Here is a 12,776-nt window from a genome sequence, read left to right as displayed (position 1 = left end):
CCGGGTTAGTCATGATTGCAATAGTATTTTAAATGTTAACATCAAACATTTATAATTAATAAGTGTAATTAAAATACTATACAGTATTTGTTATTATGTAGGTACCTATTTAAAATATGACATTATACAACCTATTATATTGTTTTATTATACTAAACAATTCATGCCTGAATTCATATGAATTATTTAACTCCTATTTATTGTACCTATATTATTTCTATTAGTATTTAATTATTATTATTTCAACCATTTAATTACCGGATTTTGTTTTACTCGTGAATTTGTCGTGCTCTACATTGTTAATTAATCCGTTAAGTAACATTTAAAAACTAAATCGCTTCATATTATATTTACTCGACAGTCGACGCCGTGCCAGTGTATGTAGAAATCGGTGTAGGGCCAAATGACGTGTGGCTGAGCGCCAACTGGACTAATGTAGTTTTAATGAAACACGTGCTTGATCTTTTTTTTTGTGTCTGTTGAGGGACAAAAAGTTTTATTATTAATTTACTTACACGTCATTATTGGAATAGGTAATTTTCCCGAGACTTCTGAGTTCTGATGGATGCAATAGATTTTCAAAATATATATTATGATTAATGATTATACCTACCTATGTCATTAAATTAATATAGAAACAATAATACTATCTTAAAATTTAATTGTATGCCAAATAATTCCGAACTAATATTTGTTGACTTTATTCGTCACTAATATCCGTTATTAAATATTTTGCTCGCTATATATTTCTTACGTTAATTAACAAAATATACATAGGAAATATTTGATTCGTAGAAGTCTTAAACGTTGAATTTATATTGTATTTCTTAATTTTCCATTTTAACATTATACTAGAGGTATAAAATATTATTAATTATTACTGTAATAACTAATAGCTATAATTTATAGAAAAAAATTAGGCATCTAATGATTTAATGGAGTATACCTTAATAATAATATGTTCTAAGTAGAAGTGGACAGATTATTTAGTTTCCCATATAATTCCATAGCGAGTAAATTAAATAATATTATTACTTAATATTACTATATTACTTACTATATTATTTGTTTATCAAAATATATTTATAATATTATACTGACTGTTATTTAGTTACGTACCGATTTGCCAATCGATTGTATGAAAATGGCCATGGATGCCACAGATAGCGCAAGACTTGGCTTAAACTTGAACTTGAGCGTGCAGCCTCAATCATATCATTGGATTCAATCACCTAAAGGTACTGATGACGAGGATGAGGATGATCGTAGGAGAGTGGATGACGATTGTTCGCCGGAAGAAGAACCGGATATCCTGGAAATGCAGGTATAATTTCATTAATTAGTTTCCTATTGTAAATGGCTTATCTAACAAATAACTATATTTAGGAACTTAACTTTCTAGAAAGTTTATAAACAAAATTATTTTCAACTTAGAAAGTAAAAAAACGTCCATGGAAAAACCTCTGTGAATTATAAACTTTTTGTCTTGTCTGTATCTTTATATTTCTGTAAGCCGTAGTTTCCTATTGTAAATGGCTTATCTAACAAATAACTATATTTAGGAACTTAACTTTCTAGAAAGTTTATAAACAAAATTATTTTCAACTTAGAAAGTAAAAAAACGTCCATGGAAAAACCTCTGTGAATTATAAACTTTTTGTCTTGTCTGTATCTTTATATTTCTGTAAGCCGTAGTTACCTATTTAAATGTTTTGATTTCAGAGAGAAGAACGTGAAACTCTTAATCAGTTGGCTCGTCGTTTGGCAAGTGGACCACACGGACTGATGGGAGGTCACACAGCGTCTATGATACAACATTTGGTTTATCGTCATCCTAATGGGATGCCAATATCCGATCAGATCGTCATGCCAATACCTTCTAGACGACCAGCCAATATAGAATCACCACCAGGATCTAGTCGATCAGGTGACACGCCTCTTGGTCATGATTATGCACCGGAAAACGAATCATCTCTGTTAGCAAGAAAGGGTGAAGCGCAATCGTGGACTTTTGAAGAACAGTTTAGACAGGTATGAATTCAAAAATTCTTACGTAACAAATGTTTTTAGATTCTGAGCGTAGGGAATCTATTGATTTTACAATAGGTTATGTTTTTTTGTCTGTTTTCAACATTTGGGTTAGAAAAAATGCTCCAATTTTTGACATAAACATATTTTCTGATATGAAAGTTAATTTAGTTGGTGAGATATTCGGGAGGTCAAAATCGAAAATTCCCAGTAGTTTGAGAAAGTGTTGGAAAAAACAAAAAAATTGATTGGAAAATGGGAATTTTCACACGACACCAATTTTTGTGAAAATCAATTAAATTTTTTAGGTGTAACTCAAAAACAACAAAACAGCCAGAAGAAATTTTAGATTTTTTTTCCATTTTTTGCTCGATCAAAAACTTGAAAATGTAATACAAGGTTCCGCATAAGTTGTTAATAATAGATATAATAAATAAAAGAAAGTTGAGCATACGTCCACAATACAATTCGTCACGGAATTTGTCAAAATCTTAACATGTGTAAATTATTTTTCAGTTAGAAATTCATGAAAAATTATAGATTCATAGCTAACATTAGAAGATTTTATAGAATATTTCCCATAAGTTTTTCTACTTTAAACAAAAATAAAATTTTACTAGAAAGTAAAATACATTTTTTATGAGAGTTTGAATTTTTAATTTTTACGATATTGGATATTCACCATAATTTAATTTTAATATCTAGTTGTTTTCCAAAAATAAAAACCTAACCTAAAATAATAGACGATAGAAATTGTAAACCAAATATTTATAATAGCATTTTCTGCACAAAGTAATATTTTCAAAATATTTTAACTCATTCTGAGCTATTTAAATTTTAAATTAAATTTTAAGAAAATTCATCGAAATCCTGAAAATGTTCATATTATTTTCAGTTAGAAATTCATAAAAATTTTGCTTTTCATAGCTTACATCTGAAAATGTAATAGATTCTTTATAAGTTTTTTAACTTTAATTAAACAAAATAAACAAAAAAAAGTTTAACTCTATTTACAGCTAGGTATGAGATATTAATAAATTAGTTTGATTATTTATACAAATATGGCTGACACAGCGTCTTCGCTTTGAATCGTTTTTCGTATGCGATAATTTACTATTGAATTATCTAACACATGTATTATAATAAGATAATCGATAACTATAATTATTGTACAGCAGAGTTGTTACCCACTTAACCACATTTTTTTTTTGCTTCAGGGCAACATTTAAATTTTAATCAAAAAACTAAACTTATCGAAATAAACTTTAAAATAGCAAACCTATGTCAATAGGTTTCTTTTATCCCAATAAAAAGTTTTATAATATGGTTTCAATCTTTATTAAACGTGCGTATTATAGGTGCCTAACACACAATAAACGCGGGCATAAAGCAAACAATATGTTTTCTTGGGATTAAAAAAAAATATGCAAATTAAAAACTCGTGATGATAATATCACATGGACTATATTGATACAATAATACTTACGTGGGGGAGGATAAATATCTTTTTTTACGTATACTTATTATAATTCTCGTCAAACACACGTCGACATTGTCGCCGGTTGATGCGCGAGATGTCCTTTCTCATGGAGGTCGACGACACTCGGTCATACACAAAAGACCACAATCAGTATATTATGCATGTGTGTATGGGATACGTATAATGAAACAAATAGTCGAAAAAGACGATGAGAGAAAAAAAGGGAAATGAATGAATGACAAATACATATACTCACACCTGTTGAATTGGTCACAAGAGACGGCAAAATTAATAAGAGCGGCGACGGCGGCGGCCGGTGGACAATACCACTACTGGGTGAGAATATTTTATGCCGTGAGAGACGGATTTCGATCGCATGTCAACCGATTTGTCATCTTCACGACGACGCGATGACGGTAGGTTATAGGTATATATTATTATAATAAGTGCCGCGCACCTGCCGCCGTATTATCAAGTATAACGTCGTCGCCGGCCGGTCCACGCGAGACCGGCGCGAGTTCTCATCGCGCGACATATGCGACTGTCTATATTATAATACCATCGCGGTCGGTGTCCAACCCGAGATGACCTAACACCGTGACGATATTACCCACATCCAAATTTATACGGGGGGGTTCAAAAACGGGGCTGTGGCGTTAAAAGAAAATACAAATTGCGTCGAAGACGCGATGAAAATATATGCAATTATAGAACACGTTCTTTATTAATTAGGTAGACGCGTTGAATATTATAATAATTATAATAACGACTGAGGGTGATTATATTATTATGTAGGTACTTGAGTACTTCTTAGTGTATAATATGCGGATCGACGAAACGATACAGCCTGAACTCTTCCCTGCAGCCTGTATAGGGTGACGAGGAAAGAAAATAATAAGTGTTGAAGCATATTTTTTTGTATATACGTATGTGGGCATGTGACTAGCACATATATAGCACATATTCTGACGGATTCAACTTTTTTATAGATGCTAATTTTTTTATATTAGCTAATTATGGTGGTGAAACAAAGAAATCAAAATCTGACAACTTTACTATTTAGATGCAAAGGTTTAATAATTGAGTTTTATTCTTTTAAAACTGAAATGTATTAATTCCAAATGTATATTAGGTAGTGACTTAAACATTATATATTATAATGATCAATATTGTCTATTGATAAAAATGATTACCTACCTCCTTAAAAATATTTAAAACAATACCAATAAATACATAGAATGGATAGTAACCTATTTATTGTTTATTATTTAGTTAAATATCTACAACGATAAAAAATAATTTTCGTTGTTGATAATTGTATAAAATATAATACGTATTTAATAAATAGTCTCACTCATGTGCGTGTCTCGGGACTGTAAACTTGTTTGACCTTTAAATATCTAATATTTTCTTATTAAAAATAAGATTGATCAGATTTAATTTTTTTAAACTCTATCGTGACGCATATCTAGCATTATTAATCAATCAAAAATTAAATAATTGGGATGGGCATTCTTAGAATATCCGGATACACGTGTAATGTGTATAGGTACTTGTTAAATGATTTTGGTTACCATATAGTAATGTATATTACCATATAGTATAGTAATGTATTCTATTAGGAACCCTATTTTAGCCAATAAGGATTACTCGGTCTTTTGTTCTGAATAAATGTTATTTTCTATATTGACTGATCGACTACGTTACGCCCACCCGAGTTAGTCGTCTAAAATATTGTTCCGGATTGATCAGAAATAAAAAAGAAAGGAGATATAAGTATATAAAATAAAACACAGTTATAAGATATAGTGCGAGAGAAAAAAAGTAAAAAATTACACGCCCTACCTGATGTTAATTACGGTTTAGATGTGCTGATTGATAGGCCATCCGTACATGGGAATCTTTCGTCATTATTATAATATATATATATATATTTTTTTTCATTCTTTATTTTTTCACCTCCCTCTTTTTTACTCTTGGTATTTTTCCCTCTTTGTCCGCCTCGAAAACCGATCACATTTATTTGCTTTTCCCAATTATTATAGACAATGAATAATCGCGTCCGATTAACTGGCCACAAACGGTTTTTTGATTCAGCTGGCCGAATAAATGGTAGACAATCGCTCACGGGGTAATGCCGTTCGACACCTCCATGTACTATTCGTCATCCATCCATCGTACAGTAGGCAACTTCTGCGTTCGGTAATTGCATCGATGATGATAGTAATAATTGTGTCTAATGTTTTATATTTTTGAAAATCGTGACTGTCGTTTTTCTGCTGTTTAGGGACATAATAAACAACTTTTAATAGTTGTACCCGAAATCAACATGTTCATTTGCCGTGTGATTATTTTTGCTGTGCAAAATTAGTAGTCATCGTTTAATAGTTTTTTTTTTTAAATTAAAACGATTTCTGTACATTATAAGTATGGTTTTTCAGTTAAATCAAAAAACATATCATCGTATGAAATTATATAGATATATTTTATTTTTAATCTATTCGTTTTTGTTAAATCTTAAGATCTTTATTCAAAAATATTTTATATTGAAATAAATTTTATTGTTTCCAACACAAAATTAAATTATTATAAATATATTTTTAGGTTTTATGATGTTGTTAAATTAAGATTGTTTCAAATATTTGTTTTAGTTTACAAACTTAATTCTTTAATTATTCACTCATAAACTAAATTACTGTGTTGCATCTTGCATAGTTTTCTATTCAAATAATGATTAAGGCAGTTATAGAATAAAAATGTTATGAAAAATCGGCATCATTCAAGGTATAAATATATTTGTACAGTTTTAATAATTTAGATAGACATTCAACTATTTCTTAGTCACGTATCAATTTGGCATGTTACCTAATTGATCAACATACTTGATCGCCCCCGGCATTGCTGGTCTATAGGTCGTATACCTCGAATAAATTCCTTCTTCATTTATTCCGGTAGCAGCCAGCTTAAATACACACGCAAAATCTTCGTAACTGGTATTGATTATTAAATTTGTTTCCCTTATATCATTATATTATGCGAGATAAATATCCAACATGCAAAAATATAATTGTAAAAATCTAAAAATGAATATTTTGAAAGTGATCTCTTACTTAAAAACAAATCATTATGATGGCCTATAAGACAAAAATTGATAATTTTAATGACGTTTTTAAAATAAAATATGGTGTAAGGAATTATATAATCTAATAAATTGACAAATGTTAATTTATTTTTATGAAAATAATATTGTTACATTTTTACAGTTAAAAGTTTTACATACCTATACAGTATAAAAGCATAATGCATTAATAATAGTTAATACTTAATACAGTAATTATTTTCGGTCGATATTTATATAATCAACAGGTAGGTTAGGTGTATACTGTAATCCTACTGCTTTCCTATGATTTGTTATAATAGGAAATCAGTAGGATTTCGTGAATTAAGAATTTATTATTGCAACCTATCTATTACACCATGTCCATTTGTGTAAAAAAGTAATATTTATAAATCGATTTTATTTTTAATATAAATTTAGTTTAATTAATATTGTATAAAATTATCTTTCATATTATGTCACATACATTCACGAACATTTTAATGTGGTTTATGTAATTTTAAAAAATAAAATAATTATTATTTGAAAATGTTTATTCACATATTATATAAATTGGATATTATATTTGAAAAACTAAATTCGACATACCACAAAACTACTAGAAATAGATTTATTTTTACTTGGGAAGGGAAGGAAACGAGTTGAATTGCTTTCTATAGTGTTCAATAATATAGACGTTTTTGTCGATAATATGATCCGGCTTTAGAAGAGGATTATATACCACACACTCTCGTGTCGTTTCCAATTATCAGCCGTTTGTCAAATGCTTGTCGTTTCGAACCGCTGACTGTAGGCCTTGAAGAGGGTCAATAAATTTGTGGGGTGACTAATAGCTGGGGGAGAAAATTATTTCATTAATTGTTTCACAACTTAATCGACTTAATCGCGTGTTTGATTCACATATACACGAATCGTAAATACGAGTTTTGTTTGGACTCCTTCATAAAGGCGGCGAGGGTATAAAATACTATTAATGTATATTATTGTTTTCTGCTGCTCGGACGTTGTGCAATCCCTCTCCAATAATAATTGTATTACTAACGGTTGATTAAGTAATTAATTCGATTTCATGATGGCCTAATTTCAAAATTCAAAAACGGGACGTCTTTTCAATTAATATTTTTACCTTTAGATCAAATAGGTATATAATATATATATTATTATTTTACATAAGCACTTTTATATTATATGCACTTTATCTATATGATTAATTAAACCAAAATACATTTATAATATTTTCAAAAGAATTTATTGTAGTGACGTAAGACTTAGGTTATACAAATTACATTTTACTCGACAGTTGGTGAACCATTTTGAGTGATGACTGTTATTAATTCTTGAATTTTGATTTAAGTTTATTTTCATCTCAGTCGTTGTTTAAAAATGTATTTAGTCTTCATACAATAATTATACTATATTTTTCTTTTTCACAATTTATTAATTTTTTATTTGTTGAGTATTCTAAATTCTAACGAATGTCAAAAATTGCATAAAGAATAATATAATATAATTAAGTTCTATTAGTCGTTTTGTTTCTATATAATTTAAAATACTTTCTTCTATATGATGTGTATCTTTTTACAAACGGTTTTTGTTTAGTTATAAAAGATTTAAAGATCCTATTCAAAACTCATATAGTAAACTGTTCGAAATCAATCTCATGTATACTATTGAAGTTACTACACGTGTTTACGTGTTTTTAATTATGTTATTCTATTAATTTAGTTCTATTCATTCTAGTTCATAATTTATGCAAACACGTTTTAACTAATTCTAAAAGAACTACGGTTTCTTTTTATAACTCCCCAACACTAAACAATGAATATTAATTCAAAATACATTTGTATAATAGACCCTAAAATATTGTACATGTGTACTTCTCATATATTATAAGCTAAATACTAGGTTTCAAATCTTAATATTACAAACTTAATAAACTGAAATAACAGAACACAATAATCTTGATTTAATTTTTTAAAACACTTAGACGTCGAAAAATAATAGTTGTTAAACAATTTTTTTTATATTTTGTTTTAGAAAATATGAAGATAATAATAATAGACATTATAAAATATCGTTGGTCTTTCGAAATGTAACATAATGTGGAGTTTATATAAAATGAAACATGGTAACTATTTGAATTTGATAAAACACATACAGGTATGTCGTATGTGTATATACTATTTACTCAAAATACTGATATGAACTCTTCTTCAGTTCCCACATTAATCCACCTAAAGAATTCCACGGAAAAGATAAACGCTTGACGAATGTATCGTGTGTTATTTAAAAATATTTTTAGGGAGTGAAATTAGGAGAGAAGTACAATATGGCGTGATGAATTATTAATTATAAATATGTAAATAGTATATTATACGTGAATCTGAAAATGGTATATATACCTATGGGTGCTCTGTAAAACGTTATTATTGAATACAGCTCCAGCGAGCAGCTATATATCGTAAACTGTAAAGTATACACCATTTGAAGGAGACCATAATAATTTTTATGGGGGACGAGGTGGCCGAGCGGTCTAACGAGACGGATTCGGCACAGCCGGTCCGAGTTCGATCCTCGACCACTGGGCGGCATTTTTCTCCGTGCAAGTCACGGTGTCCGGAGAACAAGTGCCGCCATCCCCCCACCCCGGGGCACGGCAGAAACCTACGGGTGCCCCATTAGAAATTCTGCCAAACACAACACACACGTGTACCAACCTACCCAACCTACCAACTTACCCAATATAAAACCTACAGTGCCCTCCCCACACCCAATGGCCTATGTTGCCGCGGGTTACCCAATAAAAAAAAAAAAAAAAAAAAATAATTTTTATAATGTATATCAGTTAATCATAAAATGTATAACTTTAAGTATAGGTATAATATTATAATAATGTGCTAGGCGAGTAGAATATGAAATCTCTATTGTCCAATTTGTCAACCATCGAATGTGTGACACTTATATAGGTAATCATACTAGGGAATATTTTTTTGACACGTAAATTCGTGTTAACTAAATGGGTATAATAAATGTATGATATACGATTCCTGTATCTATACCACTAAATTTGTTTACAACGCTGTGAATATCGAACATAACTCAGTGTTTTATAATATGTGTTATTATTCTTACACGTGCTACATTCAAGAATATATTTTGAAGTCAAGTCGCGCCGTAAATTCGTTTAGACATTATTTTATTTTTTTGTTTTAACGAGTCAATCACGACTGATGAGTACCTGCACAACGTGTGCAGCTGGACATGGTACAGCGGTCAAAGCAGCTCGTATATAATATTATTACATACTATTATATACACTATACAGTGCGTATTAATTTCACTCTTCACCCGCTTGTCGTGTTTGATTCCTTTCCCGACTTCTGACGATCTTCCGTCGCTACGGCGCATTAAATTCAGAGTAGAGAGAATATACTCACGGTACTATAATAGTATAATTTAGGCATATATTATTATCTAAATGCTTTATACTGCACACAGCACTATCAATCAACATTAAACTTCTCTTTGCCGTGCCTCAGTTAATATTTCCATGTAAATAGCGCGGGCGCCAATGTGCGTGTGTGTGTGTACTCGCCACTGGACTGCTAATCATTTTAATATTTTGTGTGCGTTTATTATTTCATCTTGACACAAAAAACCTACGCCCGTGATATAGACGTATTCGGTGTCGTCGACAACGCTGACGATGTAGACTGCTTGTGCCAGAGTCGAAATCGCGGGATCGATCGTTCGTTTGCATCTTTGAATAGGTAGATACCAAATAGATAAATACACCTACCCACCAACATTTAGGCTGGAGTGGTAGAGACGTGAGAAAATGTAGTGCGAAAATAATGTCGAAAATCGTACGGTGAAAATTCCAGTTATTGTGTTTAGCGTTGCACGTCGTGTCTGTTTTCGAAAGACCGTGATTACGTGGACATAATATTCTTTCTGTAATACAACTCTATTTCAGCTATTAATGTCCTATTATAACTATTATAATATAATATATAGGTATCTTATACAATTCAAGTATTTTTAACCGTATAAATAAACCCAAGTATAATGATCTACGAAATACCTATATGTGAACATAAACATTATATTATACGTACACACAACGTATATACAACATGTGCGAAAACAATCGTTTAGAACGCTTGAGAGCTTGTTGAAAATCATTTAGGATGATATATAGCCATATAGGCTATTTGGATAAAGGTAGAATGTATTGAAAAATTAAATTTTTAATACTGATATATGAATACATCATATGTTATTACAAAATACATACCGGATATATGGTGGCTAGCATAGATAAAAATAATTAAAATGTAAATTGTTTTGTACAACGAATGATGCCGATCATAAGTCATAGCACATAAACACTTAATAAATTAGTCTAGGTAAATTTGTTTTTATGTGAGTGTGTATTATTTTATATTGTATACATAATATTATATAGGTATATATACTATGTGATGGCAGATATAAAAGTACTTTTATTTCAAATTTTTTTATGGCTACCAATAATAGTTTCTAACTATTATAATATAGGCATGCATACAATTTTAATTAAGTTCCGAATTTGAATAATTGAAAATTAGATATTTATCATTTTATACATTAACCTAAATTTAATTTGTTTATTGATCATTGGTATTTGGTAATTATTTGTACTATCTCATAGGTACATTTATATAGAGTATAATTTTAATTTTATTCTAAATGTATTATTATCTTAACCGCGATACATTATGATTCATTGCAACGTACTATGTTTGAAGCATATAAATTACTGCTGTTAAAAGCTATTACAACAACTGTATATTATATACCAAGTTTAACTGATCGTCGGATCATAGGGTGGTCAAACGATTTTTCGTCCACCCCAATGTTGTCTCCAATTTAAAGGGCATATGTACATTAAGTTGTTTATAATTGTTTTTCTGTGGGAAATTTTGACCGGTGTCATCGTAGTAAACCCCAGTGTTCGCTTTTCACGTATATTCTAAAATAATTAATTTGGCAGCTGATAACTACTTAATATTTTCCAAATGCACGTAACGCAATACACATTAAACCCAAAATAATAAAACATTTTTAGTATTTGAATAATAAGTGAGACATTTAGATTTGAATCAATACCTAAATGATTTATAACAGTTAAACTTTTACGATTTGTACCTTATCTAATCAATTTATATTTCTGAGTATTATATTTTAACTTTATACAATATATATATAATTAATTTGATTTTAAATACCATTTGAAACACTGTACGTATTACCTACATTAAATATTGTTTACTTGGTAATATAAAAAAATTAACTATTTTAATTAATTTCTAAAATAATTTTTTATCTTTTTCTGCGTTTTGTATTAGGTACAGATTTTATTATAAGATGTCAGCTATTTTGTACCTACGTATGAAGTTAAAATATTTAATATAATAAGGTACCTATATATTCGCGTATTACAACTGTAAGTCAAAAACTAGTAGGTATACAGTCTACAACTTTCAAGTTACAACTTATTGTATATAATGTTTGCTATAATATAACTAATATTCAAGTAAAAAATGCAAAACTATTTCTTTGATAAACTATATGGCTAAATACGATTGGAACAGCAGCTATATTGACGTGACTCACGTGACACACTTCTTTATTGACGGTAGAACAATTTTCGACAGTAAAAACCGAAATTGGAGAAAACAGACAGTTCATGCGTATATTTATTACTATAATATAATAGAAACAACAAAGGACGAGATATGATAATAACGCTGCAATCCTCGCTAATGAGACGTTTTTCGTCGTTTTCCCTCCTGCGACGTATTGTTGTCATTTTTATATAATAATAATTTTTTTAAATGCGTTCAATGATTATCGAAATAAGGCTCAGCGAGGGGCCGAAAACATGTTATATACGCGCACTAATCTACACCTATGCGACGAGTCCTTTTATTCATGTTCACGAGACCATCATCTCTTAAGACCCTCTCCACCGGGTGTTTGTGCAACCCAATGAATACAAAAACCACGCTCGTGTATGTGTGCGGTTAACCAAATGTTGACACCTATACGATGTGTTGACAGTACCTACATATATTTTCTAAGGGGGAACGGTGGCTGGGACTGTCG

The 12,776-nt window shown here is 30.0% G+C and overlaps 1 protein-coding gene across 1 annotated transcript in view; it reads left to right on the top strand.

Annotated features, from left to right (window-relative positions):
* LOC132942785 (protein dead ringer homolog) overlaps positions 1-12,776 on the top strand; it is a 77,393-nt gene that overhangs the window by 26,215 nt on the left and 38,402 nt on the right. Inside the window, exons 2-3 of the mRNA XM_061011423.1 lie at positions 1,112-1,324; positions 1,723-2,031. Coding sequence (XP_060867406.1) covers positions 1,139-1,324; positions 1,723-2,031 — 495 coding nt within the window. The 5' untranslated portion in view covers positions 1,112-1,138. The remainder of the gene's footprint in view (positions 1-1,111; positions 1,325-1,722; positions 2,032-12,776) is intronic.

Source organism: Metopolophium dirhodum, chromosome 4 (genome assembly GCF_019925205.1).
Source record: "Metopolophium dirhodum isolate CAU chromosome 4, ASM1992520v1, whole genome shotgun sequence".
Taxonomy (NCBI): domain Eukaryota; kingdom Metazoa; phylum Arthropoda; class Insecta; order Hemiptera; family Aphididae; genus Metopolophium; species Metopolophium dirhodum.
Note: the sequence above shows the minus strand (reverse complement) of the source record. Positions and strands in the feature narration are given on the sequence as shown.